The following is a 25,814-nucleotide window of genomic DNA, read 5'->3' on the forward strand; positions in this document are numbered from 1 at the left end:
TATTGTGTTGACCTTTATCTGTGTCCCCAGGGCCTAACATAATAGAAGACATTTATGATGATGTAAAATCTTAAGTTAACCTCTTCCAAATGTGTCTTTCGCTTGAGCTGAGAAGAAAAATCTACCAAATGCTAGTCTTCTGTAATTTTCATTGACACTGCAGGGGGCAAACAAAATACACCTAGTATTATTATATTATTAATATATAACTAGTAGTTAAAATAAAATTAATTCATTTAAATTAAATTAATTAAACTAATAATCAACTCTTTTAGAAAGGGGTGGAGAGCCTATTCCTCCAACTGCACACATTTATTGTGTCAGCTAAAACACTTAGCTAGAATATTAATTATTCCTGCCTTGCTCTCTTGACGTTGATTCTCACCAGCAGCCAGAGGATCTTCTAAAAGTCAGATTTCGCCATTCCTGTGCAGTTAGCATCTCCCGGCTCACAGGAAGTCTTTTCAATGGCCTCCAAGCCCCACCTGATGTGATCCTGACCTCTCACCCACCCACACACTCCCTGGTCTGTGGCCCTGCTCCGTGTGTCCCTGCCACCTCCCTCCTTCAGGGCCCATCCTAGCGTCACTTTATTTAGGCCTTCCCTCCAGCTTTACTGTAAATAATATCCGGCCCTGGTGCATTAGAATGTCAACTCCCTGAGGACTGGGAATACAGCCTGTGATGGGGGCAGTCCCCAGTGACCTCATCAACGCTCTAGGCATCCCACATAGCTGTCAGAAGAAAGAAGAGATAATTTAAGTCACTGGAGAGACTGGAGAGATGTCTTTATGAAGTGCTTTGCTGGTATCTAGGCTAGCATTCAGCACTCAAAAGGTGCTCCCTGACGTGCTTCCTGAGTTAAACAGCCAGATACCAAGAATCTTAAAAAGCAATTTTTCTCATTTAAAGAAAAGCATGCCTCGTATGACCACTGGCAAGCTTTTGGAGAACCATCGATTTTCAATGACATTTTTCAAAGTTCAGTATTGAAGATTTTGCAGAAAATCATTTAAAGACAAAACTTCATACCATAACTCTTTGGTCACTTGATGGAAAATGAAACAAAGACAGAACACACTACTATACACTTGCGTAAATTTTAAAACAGCAAGAGAACCAAAAGAGGCCTAAACCGTATCCTCAAGACAGTTCATAAAGAGAAGCCCCCTGAGGCCACTCCAGGAAAGCCAGCGCTGGGGGACAGAAATGTTCTGCATCTTGGTTGGGGAGGTGATTATACAAGTGTATACATTTGTCAAAACTCACTGAATTATTTACTTCAAATGGATGCCTCTTCTTGTATGTAAATTATATTTCAGTAAAATTTTAAAAAGTATTTAGAAACAGTTAAAAGAATCACTTCCTCCCTTTTAAAATTACAGTTGTGTAAGTATCAAGAAAAGCTGTTTTGTGAATATTTAAGAAAATGGCTACACGATTCATCATACAGATAAAACTCTCACGAATACTTTAAATATTTTCTCTGAGATGGTCAAAATAATAAATGAAACAGTGAAAATCATGTATTAAAAATCCAAAGTGAAAAACTATCTTTAAAAAAAATGAATCCCTGTTTGCAATTTGACTTCAAGCTTCCATTTTTAACTTTCTAATACCTTTCTCAACCTTGGACGCAAGCACGTTGGCTCAACTATATTTCATTCATAGTTTCAATTTTTTTCTTAAATTTTAAGTTATTTTTAAACCTTCTTAATCCTGGTCCCTCCGAGTTCACCTAGAGAGGCAACTTTGAGCTTGGCATGTCTGCTGCTGGGAAGACTTGGGTTGGAATCCTGCCTTTCCCGGGCTGGCTGAGAAGGGAGGGTGTTAAGGAGACGCACACCACAGAGAACTGCCGCCGGGCAGCTGAGAAACGCACAAGTGCCTGCTGCCTTGCAGAACTCAAGCAAGAGTTGTTCTTGCTACTTTACACTACCCTGACTTCTCTTTTCCCTTCTTGCAAGCATGTTCCTCAAGTTAAACCCCTTCCTTAGGTATTTGACTAGGAAGTGGCCGCTCACCCACGTGAAGGTTAAGGCTCCGTACCTTACCTGTTTAGGCTGTGAGCCCAGGGGACTAAGAGGCGCCTCTCTACACGTGCGAGCCCTCACACCCCCACTCATCAGAATAAATGCTTCGCTGTACAAGCAGTGATCTCTGAGCCCAAACTTGAGTATTTCTCCTACAGGTTTGGCATCAACCATTAGATTGCTTTTCTCCATAATCTCACATTTATTTATTTTAAGGTTTAATGGCTACACACACAAATTACCGTAAAAGTCCACAACTTAGGAAAACAGGTCTGCTGGGTTTTATATTTTTTTTTAAATAAACTGTACTTAATCTAAAATTCATTTAATTTAGTGATGCCCTTTAACAAACCACAACTTGTTACTTCATGAGTAAATATTTAAACCAGCTTGCTGGCTTTAAATGTCTAGAAGAGACTGAAGATAAAAGCCAGAGAAGTTAGATTTATTGGTGACTGGGTAATATTCAACTGCTACCATTCTCTGGAGGCTTCTCAGAGGGCCCGATCAAAGTCTCTGGCTCCAGAGACCCATGCCTCCAGAAAGCCTCAGGCAGGTGAGGACTCTCCAAAGGAGCTCCAGACTCCAGGGATGCTGTCAACTTATCTAGTCAAGGCACTTAACTTTTCTTTTCTTTTTTTTTTTTTTAACTTGTAGCAAACAAAGTTAATGGCTTACAAATATTTAGCAATTTTGTACTGAGAAAAAGAATGAATGTAGAGCACATTGAGTTTAAGAAACTTTTAAAAGAATTTTATGATTCATATAACTTTAATGAAACTAGGGCTAGGGAGAGATAACTGGAGGATAAATGTTGGGAATAGCTAAATAATCACACAGAGCAATTACATTTATAGTGTACTTTTTCTCTAGAGAGGCCGAGAGATTTATACAGCCCAGTTGTTGTTTTCAACATCCTCAGAAAATGAGGAGTTTGCTATAGCGCATTTTCAGCATATTTTCAGAGAACATATTTACTCACGAAGAAATAGGTAAACTATTTACCTCAATAAGCAAATAAGCTTAAAAAGGGGTTAATCATTTTCGATGGAAATCATTTTAAAATGATTACAAAAGTTTTCTGCTTTCTTAAAAAAGACTTCAACACATGATTTGATCATCCCCTGCCCCTTTTCAGGGTCCAGAAAAATAATGAGAGCTATAATTACCGAAGTGCGTGGTAATAGAGAGACAGCCTCAGGGCTCAGTCATTGGGACGAACAGGTCTGTTTGCTGTACACACTGCGGCACAACATTACAGTGCTTGGGGTTCTTGCAGCTGCGTTCTGTGCGTTTCTGACCCTGCTCCACTGCGGGCTGCCCTTTCACTTCTGGCCCCTCCATCTCTGCCTCCAGGAGCTCCTTCCCTCTCCTCTAGTCCCTCCACTGGGCTGGTTTGGTTGGGTGTAGCAATGCTTGCGACAAAAAATAAATAGATTGCAAGGGAGGGCTTAAAAGGCATCCTCTCAACAGAGATCTGCAGTACTGGGACCTTGCCGGGAGACCTGGTTGGTTTTTCAGTTTTCAGCTTTGTTGATTTGGTTTCCACATAAGCAAATTTGACTACTACTATTTTAGATGATTCTTTGATAAAATAAAGAAATCACATAATATTGATAAAAAGAAAGTGACACGCTAAAGAAAGCAAGGCACTGCAGATGATGGAAGGAAAGGGGGGAAGGTGCAATAGCGCCTCAAACCAGCCCACAGATGAGTGAGCAGCAGAGGGACCCCTGCTTTGAGTGCAGTGAATACAGCAGCGGCCTGGCTCTGTGTGTGCTGGCTTTCTTTTGATCTCATTGTCTTCTATTCCCAACTCTGAAAGTTCTGTTTAGCAGGAAAGAGCTAAAGTTTTAAGACGTCTCTGTAAAAAGCTCCCCTCCTCTAACACAATGAGTATTTGTTTAAAATGTACAGCAGCACTCATCTGTTTCTGAAACAATCCCCAAAGCAAGGCTCCATAAACAGCACCTATGCCAGCAATCCCCTGGCTGGACACTCAGGAGTCTCGGTCTGAGGACCACAGACTACTTGAAAACCCTCAGTAAACTGAACCCTTAATTAGTACATATTGGCTTTGTGAGCCAATGCAGAGGCTCCAGTAAGTACACTGGAAAATCAGACCATTAAATATTAGCAAACTCATCAGAAGAACTCTGTGGCAGAAACGAAAAACCATACATACGTAGAATAAAAATCACACAGTGTTTCCAGCAAATGAAAAATGCTTTTTGGATTATATGTATCTCTTCTGCATCTATTACAGTCATTTACTCTGCTCAGATCTGGTAAGTACCCCAGGATGCCTGTGCTAGGTGCTGGGAGAATACCAGGACTGGTCTCTTAACCTCAGCGCTTAGCCGGCTAAAATACTCAGGAAAAAGCCCAAGTCACCTTGGAATTTCTCCCCCTCCCTCATCTCCCCCCCCACTCCCCCCCGTTACCACCACCTCTAAAGAAAACCTGAAACCCATATTGGTATTGATTTCAAAATACTCCCAATTTATCTGCTTTTAAATTTGTGTTTGTTTTCTTTAAAAGAGGTGTATACCAGGCATTCTTACTTTAGGATAATTTAGCATTACATGTCAAGAGACAAAAATATTAGTACCCATAAACACACTTCTGGGTGTCAGCATGGCTAGGCTTCTTGCCCAGAAGGTGAACAGCGGCGTCACGTGTAACAGGACAGCCTTAAAGTTCACCCAGAGCCCAAATACCAACGTGACGCTCTACTTGATAAAATCATTAAAATAATACTTATGAGTAATATGTGAAAAGTTACATCTGAAGTGGGAAAAGGATGCAAAATAGCATGTAGAGCACAATCATATTTATTCTTTAAAAATCAGTAGTACAGACAGAAAAAAGACTGGAAAGAAAAACCCCAACATGCTGTATTTTGTTTTGCGATGCTCTGATGCTGGAAATGTTTTGTTTAGGAGGCTATCGGTGTCCTTGTCCTTTTTTCTACTAAACTTTAAAAATTATCTTAAATGAGTAAATATTTCTTTTAAAGGTTCATTTTGAAATTACTTTTATTTGTTATTAGAGATATTTTAAACTCCTTTGGAAAATAATCATTTTTTTAGTAATGTAATTTATGGTACAAAGAGTTGCTCACTGTTTTCTGAGTACGGAGCCGCACAGAATTCCTGAGTAGCTGCTGGTCAGTGATTTATCTGATCGTTTATCTCTTCAGAATCACGTGGCTTGTTTTACAAAGCCCTCAAGAACAAAGCAAACATCTAGGTTAAACATACTTAAGTAAAGTTGTACTCCAGTGAAAACCACTTTGAATTTTTTCAAAACCATTTGTTCCAACCACAGTATTTGTTTCAAATTAAGTAAACATTGCTAAAAGAAATCACACAAAATCTGCATATCTTATCAGACCCAAGGGCAGGATATAGTTCTAAAATTTCATGTGTGTTTTTCTCTATTTTTCCTTAAAGTCTAAATGGGCGCACATTCTTAGGAAGTGAAGATACAAGGAGGGGCAAAGACTGCAGCAGGACTTATATATCGGGCGCCTCCTACTTATCTGCGGTTTACAGCAGTGTCACGAATCAGCCCTGCACTCCATGCCCAACCAGTCACTAGTACAAGTTAATGCTATTAGTGACCAGACAAACGGGTTGTGGGTGGACTGATTACCATCACAAATCCATCATTATTTCGGGGGCGAGGCATGGGGCTTGAGGCCTCAGGATGGAATAGAGAAGAAAGTCACCAGCCAGCCTAAGACGGGTCTCTTCAGCCTCGTAGTCCAGCCATCCCAGCTTATCTAACACAAGATCCCACAGTCACCCCTTTCCCGGTATCCTCTGTTGCTCCCCCACCATGGAGGTGAAGCACCAGCAAGCAAACATCAACGCCAGACACACGACAAGATCCTCCCGGCATGGGACAACTCCCAACCACCAGATCCTCCAAGGGGCGCACCTGGGGCCGGCGTGGCAGGGCAGAGAGGACAGGGCAGGAGGCTGCTCGCAGGTAGACAGTCATTACAGAGCTGACCCCGGGGCAGGTATCATGTTACTACCCCAAATCTGCAGACATGGGCATGATTACCCCCAGTTTTCAGGGAGCAAATGGAGATTCAAAGCGAGAAGATGATTTTCCTGAGGTTGCACCATCAGCCTGAGGCAGAGCCAGGATGCGAATACAAAACTTCTGGAAACAGGTCCCAGGCTGTGTTCTACTCCACTGCCTCTCACAGATAACACGTTTTTCCTGATTTCTTAAAACTGAGCCAAGGCAGAGTCACGAGGGATAGAAACTGCTTTTTCTTTTTATTTTATGGGGAACACAGGTATTCCCTACGAAGACAGATACTTACATTCAGGCATTCCCTATCACACGTTTAAGCCGCAGAGAACACATGCGTGGCTGTTTCTGTGGAGTGGATCCCTATGCGGGCAGCGCTGACTCCGCGCTCTTCCGCTAAACACCACACCCCCCAGGCAGTCAGGGCACAGCCGCTCCCCCAAGTGCTTGCTAGGAGCCAAGAGCTAGGAAGGGTCAGGGACAGGAGCCAACAGATTTGAGACCCTGTGGTTGCCAGAGGCTATACTGGGCTCTCATGTATATGATCTCAGTTAGTGCTCACAGCAACCTCAGCAGGGGGGTGTCACTCCATTTTACAAGGGAAGAAGCCTACCCATAGGGGAGGTAAGTCCCTGGCCAAAGTTCCACCAGCCATAAACAAGAATGGAACTGGCGTGGCCCCAGGACAGCTGACAGAAGCTTGGGAAGTGTTCGATCTCATATTTTCTGTTAAGTTGTTACTTTGCTTTGCTTCAGACATTACATAGGAAAACATATTTACATTCACTTGAAATTATTCTTATGTTATGAACACATCCATCCTTTTAGAAGACTTGATTGTACGTTGGTAAGGGCTACGCATTCAGGGTGTAACCCAGGTGTAGAGGTGGCCCGAGTCATCCCCGCAGCAGAAGCCTGGAGATGTCACACTTCCTAGTGCCTCGCTGCGACCACAAACTTCAGCTGGACTATTGGTGCTACTGGCAAACCCATCTCTTTCTTGAATCCCCCTCCTCTCCCACTCTCTCTAATGAGAACCTCAATCCCCTGTGCTCTGCTGGTCTCTGAGTCCCTTGGCTCCTGTCTCCCTCCAGGTAGAACGCGGGGCCTCCTACCTCACAGATATAGAGCCGCCTCCACACCCCACTACCTTCCTGCCACTGAACGCACTGGCCGAGTTCACCTGTCTGCCAGTCCTTCCTTCCCCTGGTCCCCACAGGCACAGCAGGCCAGCCGCCACAGAGCTCTGGGATCCTTCCACAGCCGCCTGACCCTACTTTTGTCCTCTCACATGAAATAGTCAACTTCCCCCAACTGGATCCTCCCTTCAACCTTCAAACACACAGTGTGTCTCTCACCTAAAAAATGAAACAAAATAAAACAGCCCTCCCGCGCCACACAGCTGCTCCACTGTCACCCTGTTGCGGGCAAACACCTGGACAGAGCCGTCTGCAGTGAAGGTCTCATTTCATCCTGACCTGGCTTTTGTTTCTATCGCTCCAGAATGGCTCTCGTTGATGTCTTCAGAGACTTCTAGGATGCCACGTCCAAAGGACATCTCCAGTGTCACCTGACTTGACTTGCACTCAGCATCCAAAGCTACAGGGCACGACTAGCTCCTGCTTTTCTGGCCCTTCTGTTGAATCTCCAAAGCCACTTTCCAGCCATCCCTAGTGGTCCCATGTCCCTGCCCATTCATAGAACATCATGGATCCTGCCAGGCACAGGATCGATCATTGCCACAGTCCGTACCACGTGTGGAGCAGCAAATGGCGTTTACTCAGAGGCCTCCTGCGACTACTCTCCACCAGACTGCAGGCTCCATGAGGGACAGGACTGGGGTCTCTTTGATCTCCACGTGTGCCTGGCATCCAGGAGGCATTCAAGTTATCTGTCCTACGGTCAGTGACAAAAGCCCCGCCTCGCAGGGTGACGGTATTTTGCCAGCCTCTTCAGACTCTCCCTGAAGGAGCAAAGCGCTGGGAGACGCAGACCACCCTGTGGAGCCAGATAGCGCGCGGAGCTCCGGGCCTCCTGCCGTGGGGGCTGCAAGCCCAGACCCCGTAGCTGCCTGGGCTCCTGGGACGGCAAGTCCTGCGTCCCAGAAGTTCCAGCCTCTCTCACCACCACGCATATCCCTGAAACAACCCCCAGTGCCCGAGGTAGGTGGGGTGGTACCTCTCATAGCTAAGAGTCCAAATGGAGCAGGAACTCCTCGGGGGAAACCACCAAAGCAGCAGCTCTTTGTGGATGCGTTGAAAAGCCCAAAGCAGAAGAAATGAAAACATAAGGCGCCTTACATAATTTCCCTCAAAGACTTCAAGATCTCTTTCCAAGAGATTAGTTGTGTTCTGGAATTATTTCCAAGAAGCGTGCCAAAAGCAGCAAACTTTCTCTCTCAGCGATAAGAACCAGCACTGGCGACCCCAAACTGTCTTGCTTTACTTACGTGTAAAAGCTTATGAGCTGGTCATGCCGCATTTTTGACTTTGACAAACAATTTCTTTTTCTTTGCTTTCTAAAAAGTTTCATATATGGAGAAACTTATCTATCTATCTATATATTAAAGTAGTTAATTTCCTTTTCGAAATTACAACTTCCCAGGGGCTTCGCAAGACACAAAAAGTTACACATGAGATCTACATTTAAAGGCTAATTTGTGATGTCTACGCTTAAACAGAACCCTGAATGCAAAAAATTCCAAAGCCTTAGACTTTTAACTAGACTATTAAATTTAAATCCAATAAATTAAAAGAAAATAAACCACCTAGTACTGTACTTTCCAACTCTAAACTGGGCAGGACCGATTTCTTCACTAACCCTCTGCATGGCGGTGCGGGATGAAGTGCATAATCTCAATTTGCCGTCTTGACACAATGATGGCCCAGCTGACCCACGGGCAAGAGGACGTATTCTTATGGACATACGCTTTTACATCCTCCTGTGGCCCCACAGGAGCTCTTTCAGTGTCTCTCACATGTTAGACTTTTAGGGTTTTTGTTAAATGACAAACATTAAAGCAAACAGCACAAGAAAAGCGTCCACATGGAGGACACATTTGATAACCTCCTTTTTCTCACAGCAGAGTGTGGTGGACAGAGCACTGGACCTGAAGCTGGACTAGGATTGGAACACCGCCTCTGCCATTTACCAGTCAACAGCAGAAACTTATTATCTTCTCTGCACTAGTGTTCTTACTGACAAATTTGGGCTGATGATAGGACTATTGGGAAAAGTCAGTAAAACATAAGTTTAGCATCTGTACTGTGACTGCTACATCACAGTTATTCAATATTGCATTTATTAATTGCAATGAATTATTTGGGAAATGTTTACATGTTATAAAAATGAGGGTCAATGTACATTTTCTATAAAAGTTAGAGTCTTCCCATTTTTTTGCTTTTCTATCATTTCAAATGAAGAATAAAGTAACACATTTTGGTAAAGGACACAATAGCATGGACTGCAAAATTCCATGACATTCTTGGAAAAAGAAGTACTATGTGACCTTATCAAATAATGCATTAACTTTCCGTTAGTTCAGAGGGACTTTCTTACAGAAAGAAGCTAGAGGACAGATCTCATGCATTGGAAATTACATCAGAACAGTGCTCCCCAGAAAGGCACGCACAACCTGTGCCTGGGGTAAAGCACCCTCTTCCCTCCTGGACGTAGCTGTCCCTTGTGTGCCATGATGTACAGCTCGCCAGAGCCCTGCTCCTGCCCGGATGCACTGGGAGGCCACCTTCTGTCTCCTTTGCTGTCTCACCACCTGTGGGTTTTCACTGGCCAGCTTTGTATTTAGGATTAAGAAGAGCGATGAACTACTCTTCTTCCTACTCAGAATGGGTGCAGGTTGATAACTTGTAACAAATGTCTTTTATATCTAAGGAAAATATATTGTCAAAAAGACGAACTAATGTTAATATAAAGAGGAGAAGGCACAATTTTCTCACTTACAGTTGTATCCTCAGCATGCAATGAGTTCTGTCTTCTCATTTATTTGGTAAATGAGAAAAATGAATGAATGAATGAATGAAGTAAACTAAGATCCCATTTAGTGATATGTTAACAAGGGCAGGTGATTCATCAAGAGGAACTTTTCTGGAAAGGCAGAGACGCCACCACATGATTGTGTCTGGGAACGATGAAGGGAAAAGGGTAATTCATGGGGCCCGGCACAAAGACGCATTAAGCGCTGGGGTCTGGACCCCCTGGTTAATTGGAGCTGCCTGCATTATATACCTAGAATGAAAGATAAGACCTTGACCAGAGCACAGCAGCAGCAGAACATCCAAGTCTCGCCATGAGGTTCCGATCAGTGCACACAGTTTGCTGACTGGCGCATACAACAAGAGGCTGTATGTCCTGCTAGAAGCTTGGCCGAGCAGAGCACACTATAAGCCCCACGGCAGAGAGAGATTTTGCTCCATTTACCAACCTGAAGAAAGGTTTAAAAAATAAAACGTTTTTGAAAAGGCCAGGGGTCCCTTCCGCTTTGTTGTATCACATTCACTCACAGTGTGGTTCGTAAGGAGGAGGAGGGTCCCCACAAGGCACACACTCCATGTCTTGAAAGCCGACGAGTTTCGTCTTCCTGTAAAACCTAGAAGAAAAATAATCCTTGTTATCTCTCTCCTGAGAGCTCACAGTTGCAGCAAACGAGACCGTGTCACATATTACCAGCAGTCGCGTGACCACTTCTATGGTTCAAAAAAAGGTCCACAAAGGCTTAAACATAACAGTGTCTCAGTGAATTTGAAGAGGAATTTTTAATTAGACTGAATCCAAATAACACTGGTTAGCCTAATGAACACTGTTTGAAAACTGCTAAGGAAACCTGGTTGTAGACCACTGATTCTCCAACCAATGAAGGCATTTCTACAAGGAGATGACATGCCATCATCTGGCTCTGGTTTTATACTGAGTTTGCTTACACAGTTCTGATTTCAGTTACTACGTCCTGTGCGTCACCATCAAGCCATGGTTGAACTTTCTGAGCTGCGTACGTTAGACACCGGCTGACAGCTCTGTTCTGTGCTCTTGTCAGCTCCTTGCTTCATACTGGTTGTTCAGCCTAGTTCATGTATCTCAGAAATCCACAGCAGTGGCCCCTTATTTGAAGTTGAACAAATGCTGATGACAAGATAAACCATTAGGATAAAAGCCCAGATCTCACAAACAGAGGTCACAGTTACTGAGAAAGAGGATGAGAAAATTGGCCAAGGCAATTCAGGCAGCTTTCAGGAGCAAGGGGACTGATGGGGGTTAGGGGTGAGAGTGGAGGGGGCATGGGGCACAGAATGGGCAGAGGAAGTCCTCGTGCTTGCTCGCCAGTCATGGAAACCCCACGTGAGACCTTCCAGTGAAATTAAGCATGGGGAGTCAGCAGTGGAGCCGCCAGGTTTCCAATCCCAGCCTTTCCATTTACAGGCTGGGTGACCTTGGGCAAATCATTTATCCACTCTAATGGTCAGTTTCCTCCTTTGTAAAGAGGGGATCATATTCATCCCTACTTTACAGAGTGGTTTTGATAATTAAATAAACTAATGTGCATAAAGTGCCTAGCACATAGTAAGTGCTCAATAAATGTCAGCTGTCATTGTTATTAGAAGCAGCAAAGAGCTGGCAGGGGCCTGGCTATTCTTTCAGGACTGAGTTCCAGGTCCCCTAAGCAGAGAAGAGATGGGGGCATGGGAGGCCAGAAGAGGAGGAGGGAGGCCCATTGGCCACACTTTGAGAAAATAGTCATGTAAAAAACCATCACTGGCCCTCAAAACCATCAAGTGGCGATAACGTCCAATGTTTCTTTAGTGCTAACTATGGATTCAGCACTCTGCGAGGCAATTTACATGCATTATACTTTGAATCCTTCTAATGATTCTGAAGGTTGGTATTACTATGGGATGATAATTTTACAGGCAAGAAGAATGGGTGTCAGAGAAGTTAAGTAACTGGACTAAAGTCATTGAACAGATTCAGGAACAAGGGGACTGGCTCTCATCACTCAAATTGTGGGCACAGAGGATAGACTATTTCTGCTATTCCTGCTATTCCTGCTACTGGGGAGGGATGCAGCTGATGTCCTGTGGGGGTTGGGGCCTACAGGAGGGAGGCTGAGGCTGCAGAAGGCAGGAATAGCAAAGCCTGCCTTATGCCTGAATTTGGCATCACTTATCTGGAAGAAATATGCATTTTGCTCATTTTCTTTCTACCTCAGTTTTCCTATCTGCAAAATGGGTTTCAACTATTTGCCTTCTTCACAGAAATACAGTCAATCTGGAAGAATACTTATAAAACACTCTGATAAGACCTGGTAAAAGTCACTATGTAATTATCGCCTGCCTCATACATTAATGCTGGCTTAGAGAGGATGTAGTTTTCAACCAATCATATAAAGTGAAACATCATTCAAATATTTATTCATTTATAATTTTCCCACATCTAAGCATTTACTTAAAGAATGAACAAACACTGTAGAAAAGAAAGCAGCAGGCTCCAATGACCATGCATGGGGCTAAGCATGAGGAAGTGGGTCTCTGGAGATCCTGGGGAGACCAGCCCCCCACACTCCAGCTGCACACCTGCTCTGGGTTCTCTTTGTAAAAACCCAGGAGATGGCAGTTGCCTCCTTTGTGCCAACCCCCAGCCCTAGGCAACCACTAATTTACTTTCTGTCTCTGTAGATTTGCCTATTCTAGATATTTCATACAAATAGAATCACATATATGGTTGTTAGTGTCTGGTTTCTTTCACTTAGCATGTTTTCTAGGTTCATGCATGTTGTAACATGTGTCAGAATTTCCTTCCTTTTTATTTCTAAATAATATTCCATTGTTTGAATACACCCCATATTGGGTTTCTCTTAGTCTGTTTTGTGCTGCTATCATAGAATACCACAGTCTGGGTAATTTATGAAGAACAGAAATTTACGTCTTACAATTCTGGAGCCAGGAAGTCCAAGGCCAAGGCACCAGCATCCGGTGTCTGGCAAGGGCCTTCTTGCTGCATGCTCTGGAGGGGAGGAATGCTGTGGCAGTAGGTGGAAGGGCAACAAACCAAGCCCCTTTATAAGTACATCTCATCTCATTCATGAAGGAGGATCCCCCATGACCTCATTACCTCTTAAGGCTCCACCTCTTAATGTCATCATACTGGTGACACCTGAACTTTGGAGCGGATACATTCAAACCACTGCAGTGTTGTTGCAGCTTTTTAGCTATTATGTATAATGCTGCTATGAACATCAGTGCACAAGTTTCGTGTGAACATAGGTTTTCAATTCCCTCGGTAATAAACCTAAGGGTAGAATTGCTGGGTCATATGGCACCTCTATGTTTAACTTTTTGAGGAACTGCCAGACTATTTTCCAATGTGACTGGACCATTTTACATTCCCATCAACATTGTGTGAGGGCTCTAACTTTTCCACATCCTCGCCAGCACCTGTTACTGTCTGTCTTTTTGGCAAAAGCCTTCCTAGTGGGTGTGAAATGTGTGGTTTTGATTTGCATTTCCCTGATGGTTAATATTGAGCATCTTTTCATGTGATCATTGGACATTTGTGTGTCTTCTCTGGGGAAATTCCTATTCAGATCTTTTGTCCTTATTTTAATTGGATTATTTGTCTTTTTCTTATTGAGTTATAAGAGTTCTTCACATATTCTAGATAAGATAGTCCCTTATCAGATATAGGATTTGCCAATATTTTCTCCCATTCTGTGGGCTGTCTTTTCACTTTTTTGATGGCATCCTTTCAAGCCCAACAGTTTTTAATTTTGATGAAGTCTGACATAGCTATTTTTTCTTTTGTTGTTTGTGTTTTTGGTGTTAAGACTACTTTTTGCAGCTCCTTGGGTGTCTCTGTACCTTGTCTCTGCACAAGTCATGTTTGGCCCACTAGGCTATTTCCTACCTTGTTTCTGCCCCTCGGGCTCAGGGCTTTATTTCCTCCTCTGGCCTCAATGAGAGCCCCACTGGGGCATCTGGTCAAAACCACCTCGATCTTGTGGTTGAGTCCAGTTAGAGACTTTTGTCTGTAGTGCCTCAGAGCACGGGTTCTGACATCAGACTCCCTGGATGTGACTCCGAGCTTCCCTGCATACAGGCTAAGCGATCTTTCCTGGATAACCTTAATCCTTGATAAGGCTCAAGTTTCTTCATGTTTAAAATGGTGTGAAAATTATAGAAAATAATTTACATAAAAGTGTTTAGTCCAGTGCCCAGTGCACTAAAATAATAAATGTTTGCTGCTCCTATAGTGCTGTTTCTGATTGTTTCCTACCTTTTCAATAAAGCCTGATTTCTACAGCTCTGGGACTTCTGTTCCTCCCTCTCTTCTGTCTTTGGTCAGTACACACCAGCTCCACTCCGCACCCACTGAGTTATCATGACATCCTGCTTCATCCGCTCTCTCTCCCTGGTGTGGCGGAGCCTCTTCTCTCCCTTACGGATGGTCCCCTTGCCTCACTGCGTCCCGCCAGCTGTTCATAAAGGCTCTATCCTCCAACTGTCCATTGTGTCTGGCATATCCGTCCAGCGGTCACACCTGACCCAGGTGTAGTCCCCCTCCTTTCCGAGGCCCAGGTACATTTTCAATGTGTCCATTTAAGGCTTTCACCATTCAACCTGCCCCCCAGCCCCAGTGCTTTTCTTTCTACTTTATTCTTCCCTTCCTTTCTCCTGCCTGTCCATTGGCCTCTTTGTGATTTCTTAAATACTTCAGGTTCGTGCCCACCTTAGGGCCTCTCCCTAGAGGTTCCCTCGGCCTACAGTGCTCCTCCCCCAGGGATCTGCTTGGCCAACTGCCTCATTTCTATCAGGTCTTTGCTCAGATCTCACCTTTGCAACAAAGCCTACCCCGACTGCCTAATTTCATACTATAACTTGTCTACCCATTGCAGTGGGCATGCCTCATTGCCCTTATCTGCTTTAGGTTTTCTTTTTTCCATAGCAACTACCATCATCTATCTTTCTGCATAATTTGCTTCTTTATTATTTACTATTTAGATATTTTTTAAAAGTCTAGTAGGATATAAGCTCCATACGGGCATGTATCTTTGCCACTTTATTCTCTGACATATCCCAAGTACCTAAAGCAATGCCTAGTAAGTAGCTCCTTGGGAAGTATCTGCTGAAATGGTTGAGCGGGGGTGATTTGCATTTCTCTGATTGCTAATGGGGATGAATATTTTTATATGATCACTCTTCTGTTCATTCTTTTGTCCATATGCCCAAGCTTTCTTTTAATGATTTGTAGGAACTCTTTACATTTTCACGACACTTATCTTTTGTGCATAGAAAATCCAGTGGTGACGACTGAGACAAGAAGACACGAACACTCCACAATGTCTTCATGTTATTATCAGTATTCATTCGAGTTTGGAAGGGAACAAGAACAGTGCCTTTTTAAAAGTTATTTAATTAAATTACTATGAGGGAAAGCAACCTCCAACTCACCCTGGCAAGCAGTCCCCGCAGATGGCATCACTGGTGACTGAGCAGTTTGCCTTCTGAAAGCGGTTCACCAGTGCACAGTCCAGACATGGCTTGCATTTCTGGAAGCCCCAGTCCTCCTTGAACCTGTGCGGCCGGCATGTCACACACTGTGCATCCTCCCCGTAGCCGAAGCCACATTCCTGTAGGGATTAACAGCCAATAGAAAGCTATTCAGTCTTTGAAAGCGTGAAAAAGGAAAGACCGCTGGGACAGAACGAAGACCTGGCCTAATAATCACCAAGTGTCGGCCTTCCTAGGTACAAAGGCAGCTCTGTCAGCAAGTTCAAATGTGTCTTCCACTGCTAATAATCTCTCTTACTATGGTAAGTATACTTAGTCATCCACTTTATTCAAGAAGCCATGAGCACGGGAACAATAAAGGGTTTCTCGGACTCCCACTGTTGCATTATTATTAGCTTATGGCAGAATTATGGCCCTTTCTTCTTTTCTAATTAAGCCAGTCATGTGAATGTTCAAAAGCTGAAGCCAGTGAAACACTCAGACACTTACTCACTTATCAAGGCGGAAAATAAGCTCTTTGAAATCAAGGGTGATATTGAGAAATTCCATAAGCTTACAAGCCTAGAAATCTATCTAATAGAGAGCTCCTTGAAATGTTTAGAAATTTAATATTTTCCAAAAGTAGAAAGACTCACATATTTGTTAAAAGAATGCTAAATTCTTGTTTAGAGAATACCCTATGCTTCTCTGTATTGAGACATCAGAACACAGTACTGTTTTCCAAGGATGGGCAAAATAAATGGCTCCTTGAACCACATACAATCCTTTCCACAAATTCAAGAACTAAATAAATGATAGCACATCATATAACTACGATGCAACCATAAAAAGAATGTTGGAGAATGTGTTCATGATAGTTTAAAAAATATGTTATAATACAGAATTAGCAGGAGAATCCCATTTCTCACAAAAACATTAACGAGTGCTAACATTTACTGGGTGCTTACTCTACGCCAAGAACTTTATATACATTCTGAATAATCTATACCCCTTCCCAACAAGCAAGGCACTGTCACTGTTCTCACATCCAAGTGCGGGATGGAGCTTCAGAGAAGTTAAGTACCTTAAGCAAGGTGACAGAGATAGTGTTAGAACCAGCACTGGAACCTACACAGCTTAATCCCAGAGCCAGACTTCACAAGCACTACACTGCAGGCCGCATGCTGCATAATGACGTTTTGCTCAAAAACACACACTACATACCATGTATATAGGCATAGTATCTACACCATAGACTATGGTGGTCAGAGCCACGGGCTATACCATTAGCCTAGGTGTGAAGCAGCTCTACCATCTAGGCCTGGGTAAGTGCACTCTGTGATGTTCACACACACAAAATCACCTAACAACGTGTTTCTCAGAACGTGTCCCCACCATTAAGTGACATGTGACTGTGTGCACACATCACATGTACATAGAAAGACGTCGGAAAGATTACATACTCAAATGTTAACCCTGGTTATCTGTACTTTGTGGTGGTTTCTATAGAACACCGGTCACTGAAAACAGACAGACAGTAGGTTGCGAGCAGCAAGCAGGGCCCCTGTGCAGAGGGGAGCTGAGCACGCCCGCAGCCACGATGAGACACGGGGACCGGGGGCTCCAACGGAGCCTCTCAGATCCTCAGTTTCCTTCCTGGTAAACAGTGGATGCTAGAATGCAAGGCCCGGCTAGTCCAAAACTCCCATTTTTCTATAAAATTTATATATTTTAATTTCTGCAACCATACTTGTATGCAAAGTCAACTAAGGAACACTTATTGGCCAAAAATTAAATCAAAGCCAACAGAAAGCATAGTATAGCTGAGTAATCACTTCAATCTAGATGTTTTACTAATTAACTCATTCGCATTTTGGATAAGTGATACCTCCTTTCCTGCTTGCAGTTACTCTGCCTGTCTTTCAAACGTACATCTTGGACATGCAAAACAAAGAATAGGGGAGAAAAAAGTGGAAGGTCAGCCCCTCCTTAATCCTGAGTGCCCCAGCTACACAATGTTCTAACCCAGAGGCACAGACAGGAGAGAGAAAAAAGCATTCTGTTTGAAGAACTAATTCACAAATTAGAGTTTCTTTAAAATTGTTAACAGGGATTATCTCTTTTTTTGGAGGTGGGGGGTAGTTAGTAGAATTATGAGGTGTTTTCAGATAAGTCTGTAATGAATTAATTCTTGGAAAAAGCATCCATGACTCGTGTAATCAGGAAAACAATAAGGATACATATTCAAAAAGAATTTCTCTGGACATGTGCTAGGTCTTTGCGAGGAGGTCATTGTTACTGCTCTGGTGCTTTGTTCATGGGCACTGTGGCTCTGTGCTGGGACAGACGTGCGTTTTTGCTGAGCACTTTAGTTGCTGAGAGAGCTGTGTGCATGCAAAGGCTTTCTGTAAGTACAGAAGAGAGCCTCCCACTCGGTCTCCCAGGATCAAAGCACGGTGCACGTGACATTCTGGGGGTGGGCACTGCATTGTTCACATGCTCAGCATCTCCATGTCAAAGGCTCACGCAAGAGCAGAGTGTTTTGAGATCACGCTTTGATCCAGGCAGCTCAGATTGTAAGAGTCTCATGTACAAGTTAAAACACAACAAAGAAGGAAGGGAAAGAGGAAGAGACGTGAAGGAAGGGAAGACAAAGGGAAAGAGAAGGAAAACACAGAGAAAGAGGTGCATTAACCAGGAGCAAATGTCTGGATTTTTTTTCAAGCCAGGCTGATATAGGAGAAAAGTATGTACTTTCCTGCACCGGATCCAAAGACACAAGTTTGCACGGCAACTCTGCCACTTGTGAGCTAAGTTATTTTGGGAGCTCTCTGATCGGCAGTCTTTCCATCTGTGAGGTGAGGATAATAATGCCTGCCCTACCAGGCTGTTTTGAGGAATGTATGGGAAAACACATAATGCCTCTAAACTCTAAATCAAGCACAGAGTGGGAATTCATTAAATAAATTGCACCTATAGCTATTATTATTCTGGATTTTCTACAACTTGATAAATCAACTTTCCTGATTCGAGTATAATAAAGCTTCATTGGGGAACAAGAAAATATTCAGACCCCAATTTTTTCCTAGGTTACTTGAAACACACTACTTTCCATCAGAAACATTTTTATTGAATAAAATCTTCCTAAAATGAATTGCAAATTTTTTCCATTAAAAACACTTTTAACGGTATACAAAGTATGATTTAACTCCCCCTCTTGAGTCAACTGCTGCATTGTGTTGTAATACAAAGGACGGGGGCGCCCAGTGTCTGTGCAGGCAGCTGTGCTGTTTTAATATCCCTGCCAGGCAGTCCGCTATCTCTCCGTGCTCCCACTGAGTCACACTGTCTCCAGCAATTCACTTCCCACCATTGGGAAGCTAGATAAATGATCCAACTGGAAATTAACTTAAGTATAAATAGGCATTTTCGTGGTCTCATCTCTTTTTGAAAAAGAACATATAATTTGTAAAGGTTCTTGGTGCTTATTTTTGATTCCTGACTGTATTTCAGAGTTTGTAACATACATAACGACACGTTGACCAATGTGTTTTTGCCATATATCATTCTGTGTTACTTGTCATTACACTTTGCAGAACGAGCATTTCATATTTTTTTTGTTCATTCCATATTGGACCAAATCACATAGAGAAAGAAAACAAAGTCAGGCTCCAAATGCCTCATATTTCGCCTTCATTAACTGGATATCTACTTACTATTTCTGTTTAGAGTTTATATGTTTTGGTGGCAGCAACAGTACTTTTCATTGGGGTGGGTTTAAGCGAGGGGCTGAGATAAAGCTTTCCATCCAGCACTACTGACAAAATAATAAAATCTATTGAGCACATACCATACACTCTCCTGGGAACTTTTATAGAGATTGCGTATGTGGGGAAATTTTATTTAAACTACACTTTTTCTAACGTATTTGCCTGTTTCGAAAAGATAATACTAGAAAACCAGCCTAATACTACTTTTAAGCTTTTAAAAATAGCTTGCAGTTCATGACAGTCTAACAAACTAATAAAGTGGCCATTCTACATACTGAATTAACTAGAAACCTTGAATTAACTAGAAATTCAGAGAAGTTGTTTCCAAGGAATAAAATTATGGTACGGTGTCCATGGCAGCAACCACTATTTGAGTTGATTGTCATATTTCCAAAGCACTATAAACACAAAGACTCTGTAATTATTTGTAATCCAGGCTATAAAGTAAACAGCATATAAATATTAATTACCCCCAATATAAATATCTGCTTTGATGTTTTTATTTCACTCAGTAAAACCAGGTGGTTAAAATGCCTTAAAATCTTCCCCATGAAGTTCAATAAATAACTACACAGAGGAAAAGAAGGAGGCAACATAGCTGAAACAGGAGCCCCACAGCCTTTGAGCCACCAAAACACCGGTCAACACAGACTCAGACTGTGCCTTTACAACCTGTGTCACCACCCTGGCTAGAGACCATTTACTTCCCTTTTCCTTTTTATCCTTTATATGTTGAAAAACTGCACACATAGGATTTTTCTTTTTTTTTAAATCAAGCAATACACCTTTCTTCCTGTCCCTAGTCCCTAACTCCTGCTCCCTCTGCATAGGCAAACGCTGGTTATCAGGTTTGGGCATAACCTGCCAGAAATATCGTGTGTGTGTGTGTGTGTGTGTGTGTGTGTGTGTGTGTGTGTGTGTGTGTGTGTGTGTGTTTAATGCACTGTTCTGCAACTAGTTTTTGCATGCATCTGGCAAGTGCTCCATTTCAACACGTGAGTATCTGGTGCATGGACACAGCTGGCTCTTCTGGAGCTGCTCCTGCTCATCACTGCACCCCAGTGCTGGGGCAGAGAAGGTATCCATGTATGTTTAGCTAATTGCATTTGCATTGCTAAGACGACCTAATCGCACACCTAATGAAAACAGTATCAAATCTTGTTTTTTCCCTTATGACTTGTAGACAGAAAGGGGTAATTTCCCTAGGTATATTATTTTTTGCAGCACCTGGACAAGTAAGTAAATAAGTAAGAAAATGAGCTATGTTGGGTTTAGCCTTTTGACAAAGATTCTCTCCTTGACCGTACTCTAGACAGATTCCTCTGAGCCACTTTCTCATTGAGCCCTGTCCTCAAGAGCCCAGCTGCCCAAGGACCCTGCTAACCCTTCCCATCCTCCATATCTGGTCACTCTCGATACCTGATCAGGTTCCTGGTCCCCGCCATCCCCCAGGTGATGTCTGATCACACTGGCCTGTCTTCAGCAAGAATCCTGTTAGGTTGGTTTAGCTGGAATCCCCCGACCGCTGATGTTTCCTCTTAGTAATTTTCTACCCACTGACCCCACCTGCTCCTTGGCTATAAATCCCCACTTGCCCATGCTGTATTCAGAGTTGACCCCAGTTCTATACTGAGGTCTCATTTCCTCTATTACAACAGTCATGCACAAAATCTCTTTCTACCTGTTAACTACTGCCCAGCCCCGGAGGAAAACTTTCCAGGTTGCACTGGCGTTCCCCCCTGCCCCCCCCACTATCATTTCACAACAAGAACTGTGTGTCCGGGGAGGGGAGGATAATTGGGAGGGGACAGAGGGTGGGGGAAGGGTGAGTCCGTCACTGGCCTGGGCTTCAGATTTAGAAATATGTGTTTCATCTGTATGGAGCACGGTCTACCATTAATATCAATGGTGGAAATACATTTTGGTTTTAAAAATACCCTCGTATAGTCTTTATTTTGAAATTATTATTACCTTAAAAGCTTGAATGAGATACCTAGCACTTCCTTGAATCGCTGAGAAGACCTTTTTAATTAATAAACTTTAAGGTGGGAAAATATATACATGAATAAAATCATGCAATAAGAAAGTATTGCTAAGGTTTCCCACTTCCTTCTAAAATCATGCAGGAGGTGAGCAGTCGTCGGTATCTGACGCCTCCCTTCTCCACATCTACTTCTCAGAAGCCTATTACTGTGCCTGGTACATAACAGGCCAGTGAGTAAGAAATAAATTATTGCTGAATAAACAAAGGGATGAACAAATATTGTTTAAGGTAGTATTTCCTAAAGACTTTTTTTTTTTTTTTTTTAATTCTAGGGAACAAAAGCCTGTAAAGGCCATAGCAACGGCTCCCACTTGGTAAAGCCATAGGACCCCCAGGCGCCGTAGGGTAGGGTGGAGTGGGCGCACACAGTCGTCCTTATCTTGCTTCCGAGGCAGCAGGAGGGCGGGATCCAGCTGGGCTGCTTCCACCCAGGCTGGCGGCAGTAGTAGCTCTGTCACTCTGCCCAATATTTTTAAGCCACATTGGCTGGCTTTCCAGTAGTAAAATGACTCAAAGTAAACAGTCCCCAAATCCCCTTCTCTCTTTTCTCCCTGTGTAAATCCAGCATTTAACAAAAATCCAAGCTGGTCCTACCTACATGTTGGAGAAGTGGTTTCCCAGACCACAGGGGAGAAACTCACAGACCTTCATGGTCCAGAAAACACATTCTAGGGCCTTGGGTCTAAAGCACTATTTATTTGTACAGCCAATAAGTTATTAGCTTTGGTTCTTTGAACTTGAAAAGTTAAAAGTTAAATTTCAAATTTGGATGGAGAAGTTATTTGTGGAGAAAATCTAGGGCTCAAAAATGGAAATGACAAATTAGATTTATGTCACTGGTGCTTAGTAATCAGCTTCTTAATTTCCTTTAAGAAAACAACCCTGAAGAGTCATTTCCCCACAACTTTCAGTTTTTGAAAATCTGTACTTGAATTTTTTAGAGAAAAATGACAAGAGAGAGCTTGTTAATATCTGCCAAACATCACTGGGCCCGATCAGGTATAATTAAACATAAATAAAATGAGCAACGCTGTAATTAAATGGCAGAAATGAATCTTTTTTTTTTAATGCTTGCAAATTATATTAATTTCTTTTCTGGTGACTTTCTTCTTAGGGACAAAACAGTTTTCGAAAAAGTAGATGCCTTTCAGGATATGAACTTGGACATGCACCCTGTGGAGGAAAGCATGTTGTTGTTTACAAGAGTTAATTTTTTCACATTAACTAAAGTCATCCCAATAATTGGTTAGAAAAGCTTACTTTGAAAACTGTGCCAGAGGCTTGAAGCCTGTTTCAAGTGGTTCATGCAAAAACTAGTTTCCTGATTTACTGCTGTGAGGAGATCATGTTAAGAGCACACTGTTGGCACCAGCCCTCGGTGCGGGCAGGGGCCGGGGCTGGGTGAATTCGAGGCAGTAAGAATTAAAAGTCTCATGTGGTTACTTCAGGAAAACAAAAATCATCCTCTCCCACGTACCCCAGAGCTAGGTCTATTTTCACGAGCTGAGAGGACGGCCATGGCTCAAAATGCCCAGGAGGTACCACTTATGGAATAATGTGAACAGGCTTGTGTATTTGTTGACTCTGAAATAGGAAAAACATGCTCAATTATCTTTCTCATGAACTTTCAAAAACCAAATCCTGCGGTGGGATAGAGACAGCATAAATGTGGCTCAGTGGGATAAAATCCTCAAAACAGACTCCAAATGGCTCAGTGACCTGTCTTAAATTTTTCCAAAAATACAGGGAAGCTAACTATTTGTTAAGCTGAGTTACTAAAAAGAACCTAAATGAGAAGAGATGCTGCTTGGGGCTTTCAGGGAGGGAGACTAGGAACCAAAGGAGCTCATGAGATGAGTCTGCTCAGAACACCACGGGGGACCCCGTCCAGTGTGAGGAGGTGGGGGAACGGGAACAGACACACTGGGGCACGTGCATTAGGTCAAAACGATCCGGATATCCCTTGGTATTAGAAGTTGGTCCTAAGCTAGAATTTCTGGAGGAAGGTTCATCTTTCTAGGGCTACACTGTCTAATACAACAACCATAACCTCATATGGCTTAATTTAAATTTAATCACTTAAAGTGAAATAGAAGTAAAATGCAGCTCCTTGGTGACACTGGCTGTCCACATTTCAAGTAGCTTCCACATTGGACAGTGCAAATATAGACAACTTCTATCACCACAGATGGTGCACTAGAGCATCATTCCAATGAGACGGAGGTCATCACCTCCTCGTGTCTCCCCACTCCCCTCCTCTGTTACTTATTAGCAGTGACAATGGACAGACAGATCAATTAACCTCTGTGTCTCAGTTTCCCTGTCTATAAAATGGGAGTAATTATACTGCCTACTTAAGACACGTTGTAAGCATTCCCTTATTTAATCTATGATGTTCACATAGATAATACCTGGCTCATTATAATAAAAGTTAGCCAATATTATCTACTTTAGCTGCATGATATGTATTATGGAGAAATACTCCATATTTGTTATGACATGTCCTTTACATGAACCCAAAATACGCCAAGTGAAAGGTTAAAATAAGCAAACTTTAAAAAGTGGCCAGAGAAGGGAAGGGTATCAATGTAAATAAACAATGTTACCACCAGAGTTGGAGATGCTACACAGACTTCCTACTATCTAATAATTGAAAGGAAATGAAAAGAGGCTGGGGACTCACTGACCACACAGTACAGGTGTGCCCAGGTGCACACTGTCTCCAGGAATGCTGTTCCAGCAGCTTCCTGCAAGCTCCAACTACCTGTTTTAAATAGTAGAAACCTAAACAACAATGAGAAAGTAAGTCCAGACAGCTTGAGAAAAAATAGAATTGAATGCCTTCCAAAGAAAATAATAATTAGTAGTAATAAAATCACAGATGGAAAGTGTAACTAACCTGCTCACCCAAAGCATTTCCAAGCTTTAGTTTTACAACAGAGATACAAGTTTGTAATTGAAACAACCTCATGACCCAGAGTGTGCTACTTACAGAGACCTGATACCAGAAAATGGACAGAAGCTTTAAGTTACGTTTAATACAGCAAACCAAGTAACACAATGTTAGAATAAAGTTATTTGAAAGCTCTAACACCTGGTGAAAATGCACTTTTTAAACCCTTAATATTAAGAAAACTTTAATTGTGGATAGCAAAAATCTGACCCAGCTTTTCTTCTATTTCATAGCTAACTTTAAAATGCTTTCTGTTTACTGTGCTTTTAAAATTTGACACTATACGTAACCAAAATTGTAGGCCTCTGTTAAAAAGGTAAGGGCTCTCAGACTCACTTGTTTCATTTCAAATTAAAAGGTATCCCTGCAAACTATATATTTAATATCCCAAGTTTAAAAATAAAGATTATTCATAAATGTAGTTGTCTGACAATTTAAAAAGCTTAGTATTAGTCAAAAGAATAAATTTTCCCTTGATTTGTAAAGACTGGAAATGATAATTAGCCACCTGAACATTCTTATTAATTTAAGTGATTTACCTTATTTTAATATACTTATAATTTAGTTTTCTTTCCTCTGAAAGATATATGCTATTGCTAAAGAATTAATGGCACAATAGAAAGAAACTGCAAATTTATGAATGGACGGTTTAGAAATTTCTAACCCCAAAGTAATTACAAGTAAACAGCTCAAGCTCTTTGTCTTGATTAGTTAACTGGGAAATAAAATTTATTTATATATTCATTGTATGTTTGAATCCTTTGCCTCTCTGATGTTTTGCATCTTAGAGCATGAGCAAGGCTCAGTTGCTGATTTTATTTACTATGAGCTACGACTAAGATAAAAGATGTGGCAAAATATTTATAATACACATACATTTCATTAACTTTTATATTACTAGATTTAAGCGTCCCTTATTTTTCAAAAATATATTTGAGGTTGACTGATTTGTTCACTCCTTGGACCAATGTGTACTGCGTGTCTATTAGGAGCTAGGTAAGCTGCAGATAGATAGCAGGCGTGGAAAGCTAACATTGCCTGCCTTGAGGTGGACGCCTCAGGGCCTGCAGCCACCTGGTACGCCTTTGTGCACCTGAGTGGGTCTTAAGATTCTAATTTTTCAGTGACATTATTACCTTTACTTTTATTCCTTCTTATTTAACTTGTCCTGGTCTTTTTTTAATGAAGAAAATTATAATAAATATTGAAACAGAAATATTAATAAAATAAGTACAGAAAGGTAGAGTTATTAGGGTTGCCTCCTTTTGGTTGTTCCCAATGTAACAGTGTTGTACAGCTGTTCCAATACACAGGGAAAACTGCTGCCTGGAAAAAAATATTTCTTCCGGATATCCATAGGAATATAAAATACAGAAACTGTTATCAGACAATGTTCTCTGAAGACGAGTTTTTTTTTCTTTTCCTTTTACAAAGACTTTTTTTTTTTTTTTACAGCAGTTTTAGGTG

The 25,814-nt window shown here is 42.2% G+C and overlaps 1 protein-coding gene across 2 annotated transcripts in view; it reads right to left on the reverse strand.

Annotated features, from left to right (window-relative positions):
• TNFRSF19 (TNF receptor superfamily member 19) overlaps positions 1 to 25,814 on the reverse strand; it is an 82,100-nt gene that overhangs the window by 31,108 nt on the left and 25,178 nt on the right. For both annotated transcript variants that reach the window (XM_063102534.1, XM_063102535.1), the window contains exons 4-5: positions 15,542 to 15,720; positions 10,604 to 10,689 (exon numbers count right to left, since the gene is read on the reverse strand). In XM_063102534.1, the coding sequence (XP_062958604.1) occupies positions 10,604 to 10,689; positions 15,542 to 15,720 (265 nt within the window). The remainder of the gene's footprint in view (positions 1 to 10,603; positions 10,690 to 15,541; positions 15,721 to 25,814) is intronic.

This window comes from Cynocephalus volans, chromosome 7 (assembly GCF_027409185.1).
Source record: "Cynocephalus volans isolate mCynVol1 chromosome 7, mCynVol1.pri, whole genome shotgun sequence".
Classification (NCBI taxonomy): Eukaryota; Metazoa; Chordata; class Mammalia; order Dermoptera; family Cynocephalidae; genus Cynocephalus; species Cynocephalus volans.